The 21,791-nt window shown below is 49.0% G+C and overlaps 1 protein-coding gene across 3 annotated transcripts in view; it reads left to right on the plus strand.

Annotated features, from left to right (window-relative positions):
• LOC146808724 (cell adhesion molecule CEACAM18-like) overlaps window positions 1-21,791 on the plus strand; it is a 383,945-nt gene that overhangs the window by 196,763 nt on the left and 165,391 nt on the right. The window contains exon 3 of one of the 3 annotated variants that reach the window (XM_085614228.1): window positions 21,107-21,643. The exons of the other annotated variants lie outside the window; for them this stretch is intronic. Within the exon in view, the coding sequence (XP_085470354.1) occupies window positions 21,107-21,213 (107 nt within the window). The 3' untranslated portion in view covers window positions 21,214-21,643. Of the gene's footprint in view, window positions 1-21,106; window positions 21,644-21,791 lie in introns of those variants that run through there. 3 annotated transcript variants of the gene reach the window in all.

The following is a 21,791-nucleotide window of genomic DNA, read 5'->3' on the forward strand; positions in this document are numbered from 1 at the left end:
CTTCATCGGCTGCCAAATATAAAGCCATATCATCAGTGAACAGCTTCAATTTAGCAGCACCTGGGATCGGGGGTAAAATAGAGCGATCTTGCCTTATTGCACAGGTTAGCGGCTCCAAAAAAAAAGGAAAGCAATATTGGAGAAAGGGGGCAGCCTTGCTGCGTCCCCCAACTGATGGAGATCGTGCCCGCTCTATTGCCATTTATCATTATGGACGCCTGAGCACCTAGATATAGGTTTCTAATCGCTCGACAGAGTTCAGATGGAAGCGCCAATCTAGTTAAGATTGTAAAGATAACGTTATACTGAACTCTGTCGAATGCTTTCTATGCGTCCAACATCATAATGACTGCCTTAGTCCTGTTGGTGTTAAAATAATCAATCGATTGGCACAAATAGTGAGTGTTAGTAGCTAAATGTCTACCCGGAATAAAACTATTCTGGTCGCGATCTACGAGAAAGGTAGACCCTTGAGATAAATGATTCGCCAGAATCTTAGAAAAAATCTTACAGTCGTTGTTTAGCAGACTTATTGGTCAATAAGAATTAACCTCCTCCTCTGCTTTTCCTTTTTTAACAAAGCTAACTACCACAGCTTGCGTGAATGAAGCTGGAACCGTTTTGCCTTCCAAGATTCCATTAAATAAAAGCTTCAAAACAGGGCTGAGCTGAAGTTAAAAAAACTTCTGGATCTCTATAGGGATCCCATCGCATCCACATGCTTTCGCAGAGGGGGAAGACAGCACATCGTTATTTATTTCTTCTGTTGTAATTTCTGTGATTAAGCTATCTGTATTCGCCTGCGACAAAGGGCAGTTAATACCGTTAAGCCAGGCATACTCTGCCTCTACTGAGCTGTTGTGAGGATCAGAATAAAGCTTCTTATAGTGTTCCAAAAAGATGGCCGAAATTTCCTGGGGATGGGAAGTAGATCTACCAGTAACTGGGTCCTTTATCTTTTTCATAGTATTCCGATTAACTTTACGTTTTGCTGACCAGGCAAAATATTTGCCTATATGCTCATTCTCTTCGTATCTTTTCTGTAGATCTGCGTCATGCATCAGGATTTCTTTGGAAACAAAAAAATCTTGTAAATTATGCTTAGACTGAAGCAGCTTAATTTTATTTTCTCTGGAGGGTGCTGCTAAATATTGAGCCGTCAGATTAGAAAACTAATACTCAAGCTGCAACTTTTCTTCCTTCTCTTTGCTCCTCTTGTATGCAATATAATTAATTACTTCCCCTCGAAAAAAAAGCCTTCTAAGCCCCCCAAACTGCAGAAATCGGAGCTGTGTTTCTATTACTTTTCCAGAAATCCTCTAGAAGCAAACGCGTACTTGCCACCCATTTCTCGTCTACTAAAAGAGACTTATCCAATGACCATCTACACTCGGTTCGAACTAGAGTTTGAATTGAAAATTGAACCGAAATTAATGCATGGTCAGAAAAAGGATTTTCAATAATCTCTGATTTGGTGCTTAAGAGTGAATGTGAGACAAGAAAAAAGTCAATTCGTGAGGACGAATGATATCTCTTTGAGTGGCAGGTAAACTTCCTCTATTGGGGGAATGTGTCATGCCAGCAGTCACATATCATATCTTGACATAACCTGATGGATTTAGGTTTAGACTGAGTTTCCGGGGTCGTGACGAGTTAATAGCTGGACTAATTAACAAATTAAAGTCCCCCCCAATGACCAAATATCCTACTTGAGCAGTGGCAAAGGCATATAATGACTGGAGCGACTCTGGGTAGTCTTCTATTGGGCCATAGAAACTAACAAAATTAAATATTTGGTTGCAGATCTTCATTTGCAGCCAGAGCCATCTTGCATTATTGTCCTTCTGAACCATTATAATATCCCCTGTATCTTTTTACTAACCAAAATGGCTACCCCTCTAATAGCCACATTTGCAGAGGCAAAGAATTCATATTGAACAAAAGCAGGGGTTTTGTCCCTAGGCGCGCCCTCTTTGTAATGATTCTCCTGTAAAAAGATTATATCGGCTTGGAAGGTCTTAAACCAGGCCAACATAGAGCGGTGCTTCAGTCTATTGTTAAAACCGTTCATATTACAGGAAATAATCTTCAATGGTCTAGAAGTCATTTAAGGATAAGAGTAAAACAAAAAAAATATATATATAATTTCTTGATCCTCTGCATTTCTATCAAATATTCGCTACATTTTATATTTTCACCCCCTGCCCTCCGTGACCCTCACACGCTTCCCACCCCCTACCCTTCGTGAACCCTTCCTCCCCACGCCCATGGATCCCCTCAATCGTGAGCCTCCCCTGCCTGGGGCTCGCTGAGGTGACCCCCTCAGCACACCTGAACCCCTCCCATTTCCCCCATGTGACCCTACCCACCTCCCAACATTAGGGTGCTGTGACATGGCACCCAGGTGGTAAGCCAATATCTGGCGTTCTAAGAACACAAAGAGAAATACAGAAGGGAAGAAGCAAAAAAAAGAATTCACCTAGTTTGACTACCTTTCATTAAGTTCATACTATTGCCAAACTGAAAGTCATTTTAAAGCCGCTTTCCCTGGATGTTGCAGAGAATAGAGGAGCTCCTGTGCCTCTTGAACTGACTGAAATATATGGACTTTCCCTTTGTGGAGCACTTTCAACTTTAATTGTTGAACTAGTCCTGCAGAAGCCCCATCTTGTTGGAAACCATTTATCATGCCTCTAAATTATTTTCTCCACCTAGCCAAATGGGCAGATATATCTGAAAAGATTTTAAACAAGAAGTTGTCGCTTGTCTGATACCCTTTATCATGAATTCCACAGGCTAGAATGTTCTCCTTTATTCTAAAATCCACAAAATTCACGATAACTGTTCTAAAGATATTTGGCGTTTGGATATTGAACTGCCGGAACTCGGTGTGCATGCAAGATCGTGAGATCCATCTTCTAGGTAGTAACATCTGGGCATACATATTTGGTGATCAAGTCCGTGATAACTTTATCCATTGGTTCCCCTTTTTCAAATATTCCGTAACCCCAGTAATACGTAAGTTGCATCTTCGTGCCCGATTTTCCGCATCATCTACCTTTAACTGGAGACTTGCTAGCTAGATTTGCAGTTTAGTTATCTTATCTGTTTGCAAAGGAGCAGAGTCTTCAAGATCAGATATGCGCTGTTCTGCTTCTGTGACTCGAGATGTAAGCTGCTGAACATGAGACTGGATCGAGTTCAGTTGTGACTCTGTCCTTTTCTGAGCTTCATCTTGAGAAAGATTCATATTTTTAAGCTCAGTTAAGATCTGAATAAGAAGTATTTGAGTAGAATCCTTCGGAGCAACCACGCTCCTTGAATCCAGTGGTGTTGAGTCCAGCCTCTGAGTAGTTGGACTTTGAAGCAAGACCTTATCTGGTGTTGCAGTTGTGGTTTCCATTGCCAAAGTAAAAAGGGATGTTTCCAAAAGCTGGGAACTCCCCACCTCCTGTAGCTCGGGAAAAAGATTAGGTTTAGGTAGAATACAGCTATCTAGATTGGTCTGAGCCTGAAACTTTGCGTTATGTCCCATAATAGGCAGGCAAGAGACGTGTTGTCTATCTGACGGGAGGTCCTCTGTTGTTAATATTTGTGATATTAATGAAGACTTCTCATTATCATTAGATTGAGGAGAATCTAGATTGACTGAGCTGAGGGGAGGATTGGCTGAACTGAGGGGAGGATTATCACTAAGGCTCATACCTCCAAAGGATGCTGAATACAACATTGTTGTCTGAAGGCCTTCGCTGCCCTGGGGAGCATTCATGACTTGCTGCTTCTCAAGCTTCTTTTGAAGACCCACGCCTCCGAAACCAAACAAGCCTACCGACTTCTTAGATGAATCTTTGCGCAGGCCGCCAGTTCCGCTGAACAAGCCCAGCTCCACTTCTTTAACGTGACGTGTTCTCGTACCCCTTGCGGAGTTTGCCATCAAGCGAGGTTTCACCGTAGTGTCTCGGAGATTCTTTTCATATTAATGAATCTTTCAGGCTTGGTGATGTACCTTATGAAAGAAATGTAGAGATCAGAAACTTGGATTCGGGGTCACGGGAGCTCCCGTCATGCTCTGTGACTGAGGTGGGCGTGGCCGAGCGCTGGCGGGCTTGTACGACTGCAGGAAGGAGACGGTAGCGGCGGAGGCTGTTGCTTAGTGTTGGACTTGGCCCTTCTGGCAGGTTCACCCCTAAACTTTTTGCTTTTATTGGTGACCTGGTGGTATTGATTTTTGGTTTCTGCGCACTTTCCCTGTGTCCCAGGGTAAAGTGCGTGCGCACTCTGAGTGCATGTGGTGAGATAGGCCTGCCCTCCCATAGGAATGCATGGGGAATGTATGTGTCCCTGGTAGTTCCTGATGCGTGGGGTGTGCAGGGTCGAGTCTGGTATGTACAGATTCGTGTGATGAAATGCTGCACGATGATGTGTGCGGCGTGCATGTAGCTAGTGTAGAAGTGCCACTTCTAGACGCTGGCATAAATGTGCAGTGACTGCCTGTCGCGTGATTGGCTGGCTGAGGTCAGGTGACGGGCTAGGGAATCCCCAGAGTCAGGAGGAGTCACCCAGTGGTGAATAGGGAGATCAGCAGCTAGATGGGTGGGAGGAGTACACCTGGGTCCTGAATAGGGCTGGGCTTTCCCCACACAATGCTGGTTCCTCCCCTGTGGTGCGACTGATGACCCTGGCCTGCCCTGTGAATAGGGAGAGGGGCTGAGCAAAACAAAGTGCTCAGGAACCAGTTGTAACTGGTTCGCCCCTTCCCTGCACCTGGAGACAAAGGTTTTCTGTGTATAAGAAGGGGCTGTGACCCCATGAAAAATGTTCTCTTCCAGGATCCTGCCTGAGGGGGGCTGCTGCTGGACCAGAGGACCGCCACTTGGACTACCTCCCTGCCTGGAGGCCCAGTGAGCTGGCTCGGGGTCCAGCCTGGCCCCCCCCACACCTGCCTTGCTGTATGCAGGGGAGAACTTTGCTGGACTTTGCTTGTATCCTCCTTTAAGCGCTGGGTGTGCTTTATTTTTCCCGTAAAGCGCCTGGAAGCGCTTTTCTTTCACTTATAGCGCTAGGAGCGCTTTATTTGTGGCCAGCAGCGCGGAGCTGCAATTATTAGCGAGGGAACCCCGACGTAGGGATTCCCTGCTATTGTTGGCGGGTGCCCACCCCGCTTATTTTTGTTATTCCACGGCGGGTGCCCACCCCGCCATATATCCCTGGTTACGAGGGAGCCTACCCCTCTTATTGCCGAGATTTAATCACTGCAGCGGCCGGGCTCGAAGGAAGTCAGGCAGGCCGGGGGCGGGACTCCGGGACAACCGGAAGTAGGAGGGCGGGAGCCTACCCCGCCTCCCTCCGAGGACTCGCGACTGTTTGTTTGGGCCCCGGAGCAGGCAGGAGCCTACCCTGAGCCCCGGTGCCCTCACCCGAGAAGCGAAGGGTCCCCGAGGTCCTGGCTGCCCGAGCGGGGCTCTCGTGAGGAAGAGGAGAGCCCCGCCGCCTTCAGAGACGCCAGCGCCGCCTCCGCCAGAATCCCGGTGAGTGAGGGCAGCATCGCTGTTTGCAGAGCGCCTGACGCTCTGTGAGGCTCCAACGTGGGCCGCGGGTGTCGCGAGTCCCCCGAGTGGGACTCAAACATAGGGGGCAGTGTCCTTGAGCCCCCGAGAGGCTCCAACGTAGGGGCCCAATGTTTTCAGAGCCCACGAGGCTCCCACGCTTTCGGGGGCATTATTTGTTAACGAGTCCCCCGAGCGGGACTCCAACGAGGAGGGCAACCTTTGTTTTCGAGCCCCGTGAGGCTCCAACGTCTGGGGGCATTATTTCTCGAGTCCCTGAGCAGGACTCCAACGTTGTGGGGCAGCCTTACACTTTGCTGAGTCCAGAGGGACTCCAACACTTGGGGGCAGTCTTTTTGGCAGAGCCCAGGGAGGCTCCAAAACATGCCATATTTGTTTTAAAAGGCACAGTGGTGCCCACGCTCCTTTTCCCAGTTGCCCAGCACTTAATGGGCAGCTGCACCGTGTAGGTTGTGCCCCTCCACACTTTGGCTTGCGCAGCCTGCGCAGCCTTCCCCTGACATTGACACAGGGCGTCCTAGCCCCGACAAGGCCAGTTGGCCTAGGGACTGCCACAGGTGGTGGCTAATGTGAGTTTTTGCGCTATTGTTCCTAACCTGCACCTCTGAATGTGTTTTTATGCGTCATGTGCCTTGTGTTTTACACCTCTGAATGTGATGCATCAAGTGTAATGTGCGTTTACCCCTACAGGTATTGTGATACTTAGGTGGTTGTTTTCTCCTAGTACAGGTGGTGCTAGTGAGGGCCTGGTTCCCTGCGCGATATTTTCCTAAGGTGGTTAGGGTTGCGTAGGTGGTACTTACCTGATACCAGTAGTTACTGGTTGTGTGCTACATGTTCTATTTTTGTGCTACAGTAATTTTATATCCTCTGCTCTAAGTGCTAAGTTCTAAAAGTGCTAACTCCTGACAGTGGTCCATGTGGCCCTGTCCCCTGTACATATAATCCCTTGTAAATTCTGCCCGTGCCTGTTGGCACATTGTAAAGTGTGTGTTTTTATCTAATGTGTTTTGGTAATACAAAGGCTATTTTTATATAATACCTTGTGTGGAGTTTCTTTTGTGGTGGGCCTTGGGTGTTGTTGCTGGGTGCGCGCGCAAACGCTTTACACATCGCCTCCGGGATAAGCCTGACTGCTCGTGCCAAGCTACCAAGGGGGTGAGCAGGAGTTATCTTTGGCGTGTACCTCCCCAGCCCTGACTAGAGTGGTGGTTTCTGCCTGGCTTTGGCGCAAGCCCTAGCCAACCAGAAATCCCATTTCTAACATTGGTGATCAGCGGTGGGATTTGGACTTGCGTTTGCGCTGTACCGCAGCAGCAACTGGCTGCACCACAAAACTCTGCATTTAGATAATCACATGGTATAGGGATTGTTTTTAACTATCTTTCGCGCTGCGGAGCTTAGCGCAGACGCGTTTTCACTCGCCTCCGAAACAGCTGACGGCCTACCTGGCAGTTACTGAGGCCACGCCCCCTCGAGGCCACGCCCCCCCTCCCACGGTATAAATAGGCGCTGATTACTAGCGACCTGCTTACACCTTACTCCTGAGGCGCAGCCGGGAGCGTTACTGTTTGCTGGTATTTGTTGCTCTTTTAAAATCCACTTGAGTGTCACATAGTTGAATTGATTGTTTTTAACTATCTTTCGCGCTGCGGAGCTTAGCGCAGACGCGTTTTCACTCGCCTCCGAAACAGCTGACGGCCTACCTGGCAGTTACTGAGGCCACGCCCCCTCGAGGCCACGCCCCCCCTCCCACGGTATAAATAGGCGCTGATTACTAGCGACCTGCTTACACCTTACTCCTGAGGCGCAGCCGGGAGCGTTACTGTTTGCTGGTATTTGTTGCTCTTTTAAAATCCACTTGAGTGTCACATAACTGAATTGATTGTTTTTAACTATCTTTCGCGCTGCGGAGCTTAGCGCAGACGCGTTTTCACTCGCCTCCGAAACAGCTGACGGCCTACCTGGCAGTTACTGAGGCCACGCCCCCTCGAGGCCACGCCCCCCCTCCCGCGGTATAAATAGGCGCTGATTACTAGCGACCTGCTTACACCTTACTCCTGAGGCGCAGCCGGGAGCGTTACTGTTTGCTGGTATTTGTTGCTCTTTTAAAATCCACTTGAGTGTCACATAATTGAATTGATTGTTTTTAACTATCTTTCGCGCTGCGGAGCTTAGCGCAGACGCGTTTTCACTCGCCTCCGAAACAGCTGACGCCCTACCTGGCAGTTACTGAGACCACGCCCCCTCGAGGCCACGCCCCCCTCCCATCACTCCCCCTATAAATCATGTGCATCTGGAGGAAGCGCAGCGGACGAGCGCAGCGGGAGTGCCGTTTGCGCGCCGAAGGCGCGCCTAAGGCAAGCCCGTCTGCGCCCGTCATCGCCAAGACATCGCCTCTCGCCAGTCCCCCTGCACAAAATCCCCAGCTTAAAATCTGCTATGATAGAGAACGTCTCCTCGCACTGGACTCCAGCACTAGATGCGACAAGCTCGGAGGCTACCTCGGGCAAACAGCACTTCACTGTGAGTCCTGTAAATTTACTACATCTAAGCCTAGCCTATCTAGCTGCATAACGACGGCGCCTAACCTTTCTCCCCTTCTGGTTCTTCAACTGAATGTCAGATCCCTCGCTAAACATCATGCGGAAGTTCATACTCTTTTAATGGACGAAAACCCAGACATTCTGTTTTTATGCGAAACCTGGCTCCATGATGACCAGACTAGCATTCAGAACCTCACGATGCCCAATGGTTTCTCCATAAAATTGATAAATAGAGACTCTAGAGGCGGTGGGATAGCTGTTATATACCGAACTGTATATATATGCTCTTTTACGAAAGAAGACATCTGGGGATGCGAATGCGCACGATTTAAGATCTCTATATGCCCTCAATTTGCCCTTTCTGGGCTATATATCTACCGGCCGCCTGGTCCCTCTGTTAGATTCATTGATGAACTCCTAGAAATATCCCAAACTTTGGTAGTCTCCTCTCCCAACTTCACCATATTGGGTGATCTTAATCTCCATCTTGATTCTACTACTGACCCCTCCATTAAAAGCCTGTTGGCTGATCTTACGGCCCTTCAGCTAAACTCTCTTGTCCACTCCTCCACTCATATTGCTGGGCATACACTAGACCCTGTTTTCACCAACATTTTAGAAGCTATGGCCGCTCCCCCTGAGCCTATGGGTTGGACCGACCATTTCCTTATCAGATTTATTCTTACGGTGAAAAAACCGCCCACCAAATATGCTGCTAATCCCTGCTACAAAGACCATGGCATAAACTCTCTTCTGAGGACCTAATTAAAAACCTGGGAGAGTTTCACACCCCTGACGAGAACAATGATATTAATACAGCCTATGCCGCTTTTCACGACTGGATCGTTACAGGGCTTGACGCCTTAATTCCGGCTACATGGACTAAAACCCGTAGCTCCCCTACGAATCCATGGTATAATGAGACGCTCAAAATCATGCGGAAAGAATGCAAAAAAGCTGAACGCGGATGGAGGAAAAATTATTTGGATAGTGATAAAGTCCTTTACCTATCAAAACTACGAATGTATCACAAAGCGATTCGCACCACCCGCGCCTCCTTTTATGCAAAGGAAATTAAATTAAGCTCTAATCCCACCAAAACGATCTTTAAACTCGTTCAAAACCTCCAAAATGCTTCTAACCCAGTCTCCTGTATTACTTCTTCGATACAGTGCGAAGACCTTGCCACCTTTTTCATTGAAAAAGTGAGGAAGATCTACATCACTTTCCCACAAGATGAGCCTGTTTCTCTAAACACTCTCAACTCTGTGGTTGGTATGTCTAAACTGTCAAGGATACCTGACATATCCCTCGAAGACCTTGCTAAACTGTGCAGACAGGTTAAGTCTGGCTCCCCCACAGATCTCATGAGACCAGCTAAATTCTTGGACTCACTTGATTTTTTTCTCCCCCCCCTTGCCAGTCTTCTCAATCTTTCTTTTTCCTCAGCTATGGTTCCCACCTGTTGGAAACTGGCATGGGTCTCTCCTATTATTAAAAAGCCCACACTGGATCCCACTAAGCCAGAAACTTCAGACCCATTTCGCTGCTCCCATGGGCGTCTAAACTGGCAGAAGCCCATGTGAATAAAGTACTATCCCATCACATGGTGAAAAATCACGTCCTGGACCCATCTCGAAATGGCTTCAGGCCAGGCCACAGCACCGAGTCGGCCCTGTTGACCACCACTGAACATCTTCGGGGCGCTCTGGACGCCGGTCAAAGTGCCGCGCTGATCCTGCTGGATCTCAGCGCGGCCTTTGACACGGTCTCACACAATATCCTGCTGAAACGGCTTGAGGCCGTAGGGATCGATGAGTTCGCCCTCGAGTGGTTCCGGTCCTTCCTGAAGGACAGGTCCTTTCGAGTTTCAGCCCCACCTTATATCTCCCAACCCCATTCCATCGAACAGGGAGTCCCTCAGGGCTCTGCGTTAAGTCCATCCCTTTTTAACTTATACGTCCAGCCTCTTGCAGTAGTGGCAAAAGAGTGGGACCTCACGCTGGTGTCGTACGCCGACGACACACAGCTGGTCATCACTCTCTCTGAAGGCCCATCTACTTCGGCTGCTAAATTCAGAGATGGCTTAGCGGCAGTTGCGCAGTGGATGACGCGCAACTGCCTTCAACTGAACGCAGGGAAAACTGAGGTGCTTCTCCTCGGTAAGAACCCCGGCCACTGGAGCGTTCATTGGTGGCCCTCTCTGCTTGGCCCCACTCCCGTGCCAAAAAATGTTGTGAAGAACCTAGGCGTCTGGCTGGACTCCTCACTCAACTTCCAGTCCCACACAAAGAAAGTGGCAGCTACGTGTGTGGGTCTACTGAGGAGTCTCAGTCCGATACTCGGTTTCTTCGACTACAGAACTCGTCAACTTATCATCCAATCCATTATCCTTGCCCGGCTGGACTATGCCAATGTTCTTTTCTTAGGGGCGAATAAAACAGAACTAGCACGGCTGCAACGAGTTCAGAACTCGGCCGCCAGGGCTGTGGTTGGCCTTCCGCGCAGGTGCTCTACTAGAGCCACCATCCGGAAATTACACTGGCTGCCAATTGAATCCCGAATTCTATTCAAAACTCTCACCACTGCATTTAAAATTCTTAATTCAGACGGCCCTGAACTTCTACGCCCGCTTCTAGCACCCTACACTCCCCAGCGCACCCTGCGATCGCTGGGACAACACCTGGTGACGGTTCCGCGAACCAAGCTCTGCAGAATGGGCGGCCGTTCTTTCAAAGTTTTAGGGGCTAAACTTTAGAACTCCCTGCCTCTGCATATCCGCACCCTGACCAATTTAACTACCTTTCGAAAGGAACTAAAACCCACCTTTTCTCTGTCATTTAACTTCTCTCTGGTCTTCCCTCTCCCCTCAGGTTCTGTTTAGGTTAGCGCCGGGACGCTCCGTTGCTGGGGCAGCTGTTTTGCGCTTTAACAAATTGTTAACATAACATAACATTATTGTGCTAAGTTTGTTTTTGTCATTTCTTTGGAAATGTGTTTCTTGTGCACTGTGAGTTAGGTGTCCCTAGCTCGGGAGGGTAGATCATCCCCCTAAGTGCAGTGTGTTTTCTGGATTCACCAGAGGGTGGGATCCAGTGGTGGCAGCATAATAGTGTCCAGTACATTTGTTCACCGCCCTGCGCCCAGAGTTTGGTACCTGTGTCACGTGTGGTCAGGTTGAGGAATCAGGGGTGGTAGAAACTGCCTTACCAGTCCGAGGGGGGGGTTGTGTGTGGATGAAGGGTGTGTGGCACTAGACAAGTGAGTGTGAGTTCTCTGGGATAGAGAGCTTGCTGAACCCTTTTTGTGAATTGTGTGCTCCTGTTAAGCTCAGACCCCTAGGTTCCCTGTGTAATCCTTTCACCAGAACGTCCGCCAGAATTGAGCCTGCTTTTGATTCCTGTGATCTAGCTTGGCACCAGAGGCAGGAGTTGGAAAGGTCCTGTAGAGAGAGAGGTATAAGGGTGAGAGAGTCAGACACTCTGTACGAACTTCAAAGCCACCTGGTCCTATGGCAAAAGGGTCCATGGGATCTTGGGTGCGGTACGGAAAGGGCCTGGGCCTCACACCTGGAGGGTGGTGGGTCTGTGGGGAGCCCTGAGGATTCAGATGAGGAGGAAGAAGATGACAGTACCTGGACGCCAGTAGAGAGTGAAGACCCCATAGGTAGGGAGTCCCTTGCTGGGTCCAGCGTAGGAGGCAGCGCCTCATCCCTTTCCCTGTCCCCAGAGGAGTGGGAAGATAGGAGGAAAGAAAGGGAGCACCAGCTGACGTTAGAAAAGCTCAGGTTGGAGCATGCCCAGGCTATGGCGCAGCTGGAGGTCGAGAAGCAACAGCTAGAGACTGAGAGGGTCTTGGCGCAGGAGAGGATAGAGGAGGCTGAGAGGGCCTCCACCAGAGGCAAAGTAGCTCTGGAGGGTAGACTATCCCCTGCGCTCAGTTTTAATTTTCTGGGCTCCCCAGGGAGGGTAGAGTCCAGTGGTGGCAGCGAAATAGAGTCCCGTGCGACAAGTCCCACTCCCAGTTCCCAGAGTATGGTACCTGTTTCCCAGGAGGAGGAGTTAAGGTTGAAATTCAGGGGCAGTAGGAAACTGTCTCACCAGTCTTGGGAGGAGTTTGTGGATAAATGTGAGGATGCACTGTTTGATTGGATTCCCGCAGAATATGATTTTGATAAACTGTGTAATCTGGTGCTCAAAGAACACCTGCTCAGTTGTTGTGTGCCGGGGTTGCGCCAACACCCGTTGGGGCGTGGATTGTCTGAGCCATTTGAGCTTGCGGATGAAGCAGAGCGCTGGGAAAGTGCTAGAGGTTCTCTAGAGTCATTAGGGAGTGACTCCAAAAGTAGTGGTTCAGGTATCTTCCAGCCCAGCGTGGTGGAAGTGGCTCAGTGTAGCCCAGCTAGGTCCCAGGATAGCGAGGAGGGTGTAGGGGCTTACTGCCTGGCTCAGTGGAGCGGGAGTAAGAGGGTGACCAAGGGTCCCCAGACGCACAACCCCTGCCTCAGGACTTGGATGGTTTCATGAGGGAACACCAAGTTGGGGACCTAGGCTGTCCTGTTACTCCACTTGAGGAAGAGCTCTTAGTGAGTAGAGGACCTGGTGCACCTGTAACCAGGGCTCCTGTGGTTCTAGAGTCTGGCAGTGCCGCTCCGGTAGGGAGGGTACAGGAGTCCAGCATTAGAAGTGATTGGGGGATGAGTTCCGCAGGGAAAGAGCCAGTGGGTCAGGGACTACCCAGTTGGGCTAGGATCCTGTGTAGTGACCATGGTGACACCACTTCTGTTCTGGGGGGTCTCTGCACACTGTCAGGTGGACAGGGGACGGGAGATCCGCGCCAGGCAGACAGTCACACGACATATGTGTCGTTTGTTAGCCTCAGGGGGATGGAGTGTAAATCCCCAGAAGTCCTGGAGTGCCAGGCGATTATTCCACCAAAGGTTCTAGGCCGGAGGTTGGAAGGCCAGGTTCAGGATCAGCCTGATCTGAAGGGTAGGACGACTGTAACCAGTGTCCTGACCAGTTCTTCTTCCAGAGGTACCGCCCCAGTTGGTAGGGAGCAGGGCTCTGGTGCAGAGGGTGGGAGAGCCCACGTCTGACCCCGGTGCAACCTGAGGGGTTAAACCCTGGGTTGGAATGGCGTTCTATGTGTACCCCTCGCCAGAGGAGGAGGAACCCTAGGAGAAGAGGTAGGGGGAGGAGAGCCTTCCCTGAGACTCCTGGTCCGCCTGAGGTTGTAGACCCTAGGCTGGAGAACCAGTGGCAGTCTAGTCCTGTCTTGCAGACAGGAAGAGTGGAGAATGGCCGCTATGTGCCAGGGGTTACTACCCCCCACTCTGTGATTAGGCAAAGACCGGTGGCACCTGGGTGGCCTAGGGCCGGGTCTTGGCCGCGGACAACTTGGGAGTACCAGTGGTGTAGCCCAGTTGGTCCGGACAATGGTTTTAGAAGGAATCCCATGGGTTCACCATGGCGTAGAACAGGAGGGTGTCCCTGCAGTTGCGGGCCCGCGTCCGTGTTCTATCGCCCAAAGCAGGGAAGCCCACCACGGTGGTGATTGGTCTGCCCTGCGTTTTTGGCTGGAAGGGGGTTGTGTTGGACTTGGCCCTTCTGGCAGGTTCACCCCTAAACTTTTAGCTTTTATTGGTGACCTGGTGGTAGTGATTTTTGGTTTCTGCGCACTTTCCCTGTGTCCCAGGGTAAAGTGCGTGCGCACTCTGAGTGCATGTGGTGAGATAGGCCTGCCCTCCCATAGGAATGCATGGGGCATGTATGTGTCCCTGGTAGTTCCTGATGCGTGGGGTGTGCAGGGTCGAGTCTGGTATGTACAGATTCGTGTGATGAAATGCTGTGCGATGATGTGTGTGGCGGGCATGTAGCTAGTGTGGAAGTACATATAACACAAAAGAAATCCTGAGGTCTAATGGTAAAGAGAAATAGGTGGTATGTAGGGTGAGGAGGGAATGACTAATGTACGTAGTGAAACTAGAGGAAGCTCCAAAACCAAGGTCAAGTAATCACCGTGGGTAACTAACCCCATCACATGGGATTTTCATCCCAAAGAAAATCTCATAATCTCTAGGGGCAGGCAGCGCCCTTATGTGAGATATGAGTCCTTAGTGTTATGATTGATAAGTACTAGACAATGGAATAAATCCACAAATGAGCCTAAGGTGAGTGGGGATTGCAGTGCTGGTGGTAGTGAAAAAAGTGAGTGTTTAAAACAAGTGACGGGACGGCCGGAAGACTTCTGTTAGACAATGCCGTCCCGATGTTGGATTAAAAAGCAAGGGGGGGCAACACTAATCAGGTCTGATCAACGAAGCAACGTGAAAGAATGTGGTCGACATGTTTCAGCCATATCGCCTGACTAGGCTAGGCTTTCATCAGGACCTAGAAGCTACTGCAGGGAAGAAAACAACGTAACAAAGGATATGAAGAGCACCCTCAACTTGATTGTAGAGTGCAAGTCTCTTCAGCGAAACATACAGCACCTAGATAACGAGATAATTTTGGGAGTGAAACCAAAAACGCTCAGTCATAATTATAAGAACAAATAAATAAATGTAGACTTGAAGCAAGGTCCAACTCACCCGTACAAACTAGGTGATGAGATGACCTCCACCTGGCAACCGCTCAGGAAGGAACACCGCTCTGAAAAGGAAATGCAAGGCTACTGATAGCGGCTTACAAATCGTGAGCAAGTGTGGAAAGGGTGGGAAAATCAACTGAAAACTAGGGAGAACTGCCGAGGGCAGAGTCTGCACACACAATGAGCTGGTAAGATCATTGCAACAATTAAAACATGGCTATATGCTGGACACAAAGTCAGTGTGATAACGGATAATACAGCTCCGTTATCAATTCTGCTCAATAACTGTCTGCCCCACAGCCCGTGGCCTCCCGTGAACTTTGCACATTAGCAATGCATCATTTGGTGTATTTTACCACCTTCCGTATTTTCTAAGATGACTCGCGCTTTTCAGTGCAACACGTGCCTTGATTGCCGTCAATCCTACCTGACGGCGGCTTTCCGCATTCCTCAAGCGCACCGCGTCATCTCTCTGACTCTTCAGGTGCATCGAGTCAGCGATATTTTGACAGCGCTTTTTCTGCCCTGTCATTTCCATCTACAACCAGGTGCTTGCGACAGCGATTTGTATTGGCTTCCACTCCAGCATGTATATCTTACCTGCCGCGCTATTGGCCCATTCCACCGGCAGTTTTTTCATTTCTTTTTGCCTCCGTCCAATTACACGGGACCTCCGGCTGCAGGCTCATTCCAGCCCGGTTCCCCGACGGACAGGTAGGCTCCTTCGCTGCCTTTTTTGGCGTTCATTTAAAGGCGCTGATCTTCTAACATTATATCTCTTAGCCTGTACCCTATTATACGGAGCTGTATTATCCGTTATCACACTGACTTTGTGTCCAGCATATAGCCATGTTTTAATTGTTGCAATGATCTTACCAGCTCATTGTGTGTGCAGACTCTGCCCTCGGCAGTTCTCCCTAGTTTTCAGTTGATTTTCCCACCCTTTCCACACTTGCTCACGATTTGTAAGCCGCTATCAGTAGCCTTGCATTTCCTTTTCAGAGCGGTGTTCCTTCCTGAGCGGTTGCCAGGTGGAGGTCATCTCATCACCTAGTTTGTACGGGTGAGTTGGACCTTGCTTCAAGTCTACATTTATTTATTTGTTCTTATAATTATGACTGAGCGTTTTTGGTTTCACTCCCAAAATTATCTCGTTATCTAGGTGCTGTATGTTTCGCTGAAGAGACTTGCACTCTACAATCAAGTTGAGGGTGCTCTTCATATCCTTTGTTACGTTGTTTTCTTCCCTGCAGTAGCTTCTAGGTCCTGATGAAAGCCTAGCCTAGTCAGGCGATATGGCTGAAACATGTCGACCACATTCTTTCACGTTGCTTCATTGATCAGACCTGATTAGTGTTGCCCCCCCTTGCTTTTTAATCCAACATCGGGACGGCATTGTCTAACAGAAGTCTTCCGGCCGTCCCGTCACTTGTTTTAAACACTCACTTTTTTCACTACCACCAGCACTGCAATCCCCACTCACCTTAGGCTCATTTGTGGATTTATTCCATTGTCTAGTACTTATCAATCATAACACTAAGGACTCATATCTCACATAAGGGCGCTGCCTGCCCCTAGAGATTATGAGATTTTCTTTGGGATGAAAATCCCATGTGATGGGGTTAGTTACCCACGGTGATTACTTGACCTTGGTTTTGGAGCTTCCTCTAGTTTCACTACGTACATTAGTCATTCCCTCCTCACCCTACATACCACCTATTTCTCTTTACCATTAGACCTCAGGATTTCTTTTGTGTTATATGTACTTCTATGGGGGAATCAATCCTGTGCGGTCTCTAAACTTGCTCCCTCCGACCCTCTGGTGCTCAACCGTTTTTATTAGGCTAGTGTGGAAGTGCCACTTCTAGACGCTGACATACATGTGCAGTGACTGCCTGTCGCGTGATTGGCTGGCTGAGGTCAGGTGACGGGCTAGGGAATCCCCAGAGTCAGGAGGAGTCACCCAGTGGTGAATAGGGAGAACAGCAGCTAGATGGGTGGGAGGAGTACACCTGGGTCCGGAATAGGGCTGGGCTTTCCCCACACAATGCTGGCTCCGCCCCCTGTGGTGCGACTGATGACCCTGGCCTGCCCTGTGAATAGGGAGAGGGGCTGAGCAAAACAAAGTGCTCAGGAACCAGTTGTAACTGGTTCGCCCCTTCCCTGCACCTGGAGACAAAGGTGTTCTGTGTGTGTATAAGAAGGGGCTGTGACCCCATGAAAAATGTTCTCTTCCAGGATCCTGCCTGAGGGGGGCTGCTGCTGCTGCTGGACCAGAGGACCGCCACTTGGACTACCTCCCTGCCTGGAGGCCCAGTGAGCTGGCTCGGGGTCCAGCCTGGCCCCCCCCACCCCTGCCTTGCTGTATGCAGGGGAGAACTTTGCTGGACTTTGCTTGTATCCTCCTTTAAGCGCTGGGAGCGCTTTATTTTTCCCCTAAAGCGCCTGGAAGCGCTTTTCTTTCACTTATAGCGCTAGGAGCGCTTTATTTGTGGCCAGCAGCTCGGAGCTGTAATTATTAGCGAGGGAACCCCGACGTAGGGATTCCCTGCTATTTTGCCGTGTTGGCGGGTGCCCACCCCGCTTATTTGTGTTATTCCACGGCGGGTGCCCACCCCGCCATATATCCCTGGTTACGATGGAGCCTACCCCTCTTATTGCCGAGATTTAATCACCGCCGCGGCCGGGCTCGAAGGAAGTCAGGCAGGCCGGGGGCGGGACTCCGGGACAACCGGAAGTAGGAGGGCGGGAGCCTACCCCGCCTCCCTCCGAGGACTCGCGACTGTTTGTTTAGGCCCCGGAGCAGGCAGGAGCCTACCCTGCGCCCCGGTAGGCTCTCGTGAGGAAGAGGAGAGCCCCGCCGCCTTCGGAGACGCCAGAGCCGCCTCCGCCAGAATCCCGGTGAGTGAGGGCAGCATCGTTGTTTGCAGAGCGCATGACGCTCTGTGAGGCTCCAACGCGGGCCGCGGGTGTCACGAGTCCCCCGAGTGGGACTCAAACATAGGGGGCAGTGTCCTTGAGCCCCCGAGAGGCTCCAACGAAGGGGCCCATTGTTTTCAGAGCCCACGAGGCTCCCACGCTTTCGGGGGCATTATTTGTTAACAAGTCCCCCGAGCGGAAATCCTACGAGGAGGGCAACCTTTGTTTTCGAGTCCTGTGAGGCTCCAACATCAGGGGGCATTATTTCTCGAGTCCCTGAGCAGGACTCCAACGTTGTGGGGCAGCCTTACACTTTGCTGAGTCCAGAGGGACTCCAACACTTGGGGGCAGTCTTTTTGGCAGAGCCCAGGGAGGCTCCAAGGCATGCCATATTTGTTTTAAAAGGCACAGTGGTGCCCACGCTCCTTTTCCCAGCTGCCCAGCACTTAGTGGGCAGCTGCACCGTGTAGGTTGTGCCCCTCCACACTTTGGCTTGCGCAGCCTGCGCAGCCTTCCCCTGACATTGACACAGGGCGTCCTAGCCCTGACAAGGCCAGTTGGCCTAGGGACTGCCACAGGTGGTGGCTAATGTGAGTTTTTGCGCTATTGTTCCTAACCTGCACCTCTGAATGTGTTTTTATGCATCATGTGCCTTGTGTTTACACCTCTGAATGTGATGCATCATGTGTAATGTGCGTTTACCCCTACAGGTATTGTGATACTTAGGTGGTTGTTTTCTCCTAGTACAGGTGGTGCTAGTGAGGGCCTGGTTCCCTGCGCGATATTTTCCTAAGGTGGTTAGGGTTGCGTAGGTGGTACTTACCTGATACCAGTAGTTACTGGTTGTGTGCTACATGTTCTATTTTTGTGCTACAGTAATTTTATATCCTATGCTCTAAGTGCTAAGTTCTAAAAGTGCTAACTCCTGACAGTGGTCCATGTGGCCCTGTCCCCTGTACATATACAGCCTCATGCATCAAGCCAAAATCCAGTCGGTAAAATACCAATTCGCTAATAGCTCCCGGTATTGAGTTAAAAATACCCAATCCCAATGCATCAACCCAAAAGCAAAAATCGCTATTTAAGGAATCCTTAAATAGCAATTCCTTAAATAGCGATAGCATTTAAGGAATCCCAAATTGAGATTCCTCAATTTAAGGAATCTCAATTTGGGATTCCTTAAATGCAATACATGAAAGTTAAAAAATTAGCGAATTCGCTAATAGGGGGAGCAAATTACCATGAAGATGAACTGCATGGTAATTTGCTAAAAGTTCGAAAAATGCACTTTTGTGCATTTCTCAAAGTTTCATGTTGCGCACACACATGCCCTTAGAGCATGTGTGTGTGCAACATATGTGCACATATCAATTTCAGGGGTGCAATAGGGTGTCATTTTGACACCCTTGCACCCTTGAAATTGCATGAGCAAATTGCGAGAACCTACTGGTACTCGCTATTTCCTCATGCAATCTCCAATTCATTCCTATGGGCCTGGAGGCCCATAGGAATGATTGGGATGGCATTCCTTAATTGCTACTCGCAATTTGCTAGTAGCAATTAAGGAAAGTTAAGGAATCGCTATTTGAATAGCGATTCCTACATGCATAGCCTTTTTGCTATTCCTTATTAGCGATTCCTTATTTTTCGCTAATAAGGAATCGCAAATGGCATTGTTGATGCATGTGCCCCATAATCCCTTGTAAATTCTGCCCGTGCCTGTTGGCACATTGTAAAGTGTGTTTTTATCTAATGTGTTTTGGTAATACAAAGGCTATTTTTATATAATACCTTGTGTGGAGTTTCTTTTGTGGTGGGCCTTGGGTGTTGTTGCTGGGTGCGCGCGCAAACGCTTTACACATCGCCTCCGGGATAAGCCTGACTGCTCGTGCCAAGCTACCAAGGGGGTGAGCAGGGGTTATCTTTGGCGTTTACCTCCCCAGCCCTGACTAGAGTGGTGGTTTTTGCCTGGCTTTGGCGCAAGCCCTAGCCAACCAGAAATCCCATTTCTAGCACTTAGTGATTCTATACGACTCTTTCCAGGCTTCCTGATCAGCCCGGAATGGCCCAGACGTCCTGAGAGAACACTTGCTGGACAGACCTCTTCCGCACGCATGCTGGAAGGAAACGCTGGTTTCCTAAAGAGGACGAGGCTGAGGAGGAGGTGATAGGCGGTGATAGGATTGGGAAGTCCGGAGAGAACTCTGGCAGCAGTGCAGCCACGGATATTTTTCACCTGAAAGGGAAGGAAATGGTGTATGTTAGTCATGTGATGCTCAGTTCATTATCAAATGCGGATTGTTCACATACCACATATTTCAAGTATCGTGGTCATGGACCTATGATGTTTATGAAACTTCAAAGTCTACCTTCTAGTCCCACACCTAGTTGTGTCACATGTGTCACGTGCCCGGAATGCACATATGCCTTTGTGATCATGTAAATGTGTTGGATAATGTGAAGTAAGTGAGTTTTGGTGATCATGGATTGTGTATGTATGATGCACATTGACTACCATGTCAAATTACATTGTCTGAGAGGCTGAGTATTCTGAAAATCTTCATGTGTGTAAAATTGTACTCACTGTATTCAACATGTTAGTATCAAGTTCAGCTAATGTAATTCTGCCATCACACATCTTGCAATGTGACTTTCAATGAAGATGAATGTATTTTTCCATGCAGTGATTCCTTGCTATGACCTTACTGTGTTAACATGGTTAATACCCAATCAACGATGTGGGTATTGGTGACATAGTCAATTACATTGTACACCGAAAATTAGTGTGTACTGCAAGTGTCACAAGTTGACCCATTTGTATTTTTTTTTTTACTCTAGAACTGGTTGTGGTTCAGCAGGTACCAACCATTTTTGGATTTCTCTAAGGGCCCTTCATGTGTGAGTGCCTATGATGGCAGGGGGTATGTGCCGTGACGTGATTCATCACCTGGATGGATATATGTTTGCTTCTGTTAGTATGTGATATGTATGATTGGCCAACATCTGATTGCCATGCCTGAGTAGTGTCTGCAAGTGTGACACATACAAGTGCATGCATTGTGCCTTTTCATGGTAGTAGTCAGTATGCACACCATTGTTAGGCTGTATGAGGCATGTGTATGTTGAGTGTCAGGTGGGTACAGGGTGTATGCTAACATGTTCCAGTGTCCTCCACTGCATGAAAAGCCATTATTGTGTTTTTTCACATGTTAACCACAGCACACTACACAACTAGAGGACATGCATTCCATGTATTGGATAGGCTGTGTTAGCCAGTGTGTTACACCGCAAGGGTGAAGTGTAGAGTAACTAGTTATTACAGATTGTGTCTCCAGTTGGAGATGGATTTTATATTATTTTGAGTACCTATGTTGTGTAGTGAGATTCCACATACATGTTCATACATTTTCTCCCTTTTAACATTTATGAAGTTTGTAGATTCAAATTGTTGTTACAATCTCTTCATCTCTTCTTTGTGTACAGGTCAAAGCACCTCAGAACAAGGCTTTATGGAAAGCCTTCACCCGAAAAGTGTGGTCCCTGGGGATCTATTGCCAGTGCCCACTGCAAGAAACAATGGGAGGACATAAGACGCTGGACCAGTAAGATCGCTCAAGTCCAGGTGGGGCAGTCCTCCTCAGGTCCTATAGGCACGCCCCGGAAACTGACTCCCCTCATGGGCCGTATCCTGGCAGTGGCCTACCCAGAGCTCGATAGGTTGTTGAAGGCCCAACAACAGCTACAGGGGGGGTAGGTTTTGTACAGAGTTTGACTGTGTGATTAAACTATTGTCTCCTGTCACAAGCAGCATTTTCCTTGCTGCAGATGCAGGTGCGTATAGATGTGGGGATGGCTTGTATTCAAGCATGTTCGTAGTGAAGCTGCAACTATCCTGTTCTTACTAAACCCATGTCCAAGTTCCAGGAATGAGTCAAGTTAAATTACTTATTTTGTACTTGTAGTAATACCTGGAAGAATGATGTCATGTCACAGACACATGTATGATGTGATGTGTGTGTGATGTTCCACACACACCACGTATATTCTGATGTTTTTCAATGTTACTCACACAATACTGTGTATGTTGTCAGAGTAAATTTCTCACTTGTGAGATTGCCTGCATTGCATAATTGGACCGCAGATCTAATGTGAAGCTGCATACATGTGT

This window comes from Triturus cristatus, chromosome 7 (assembly GCF_964204655.1).
Source record: "Triturus cristatus chromosome 7, aTriCri1.1, whole genome shotgun sequence".
In the NCBI taxonomy this organism is placed as follows: domain Eukaryota; kingdom Metazoa; phylum Chordata; class Amphibia; order Caudata; family Salamandridae; genus Triturus; species Triturus cristatus.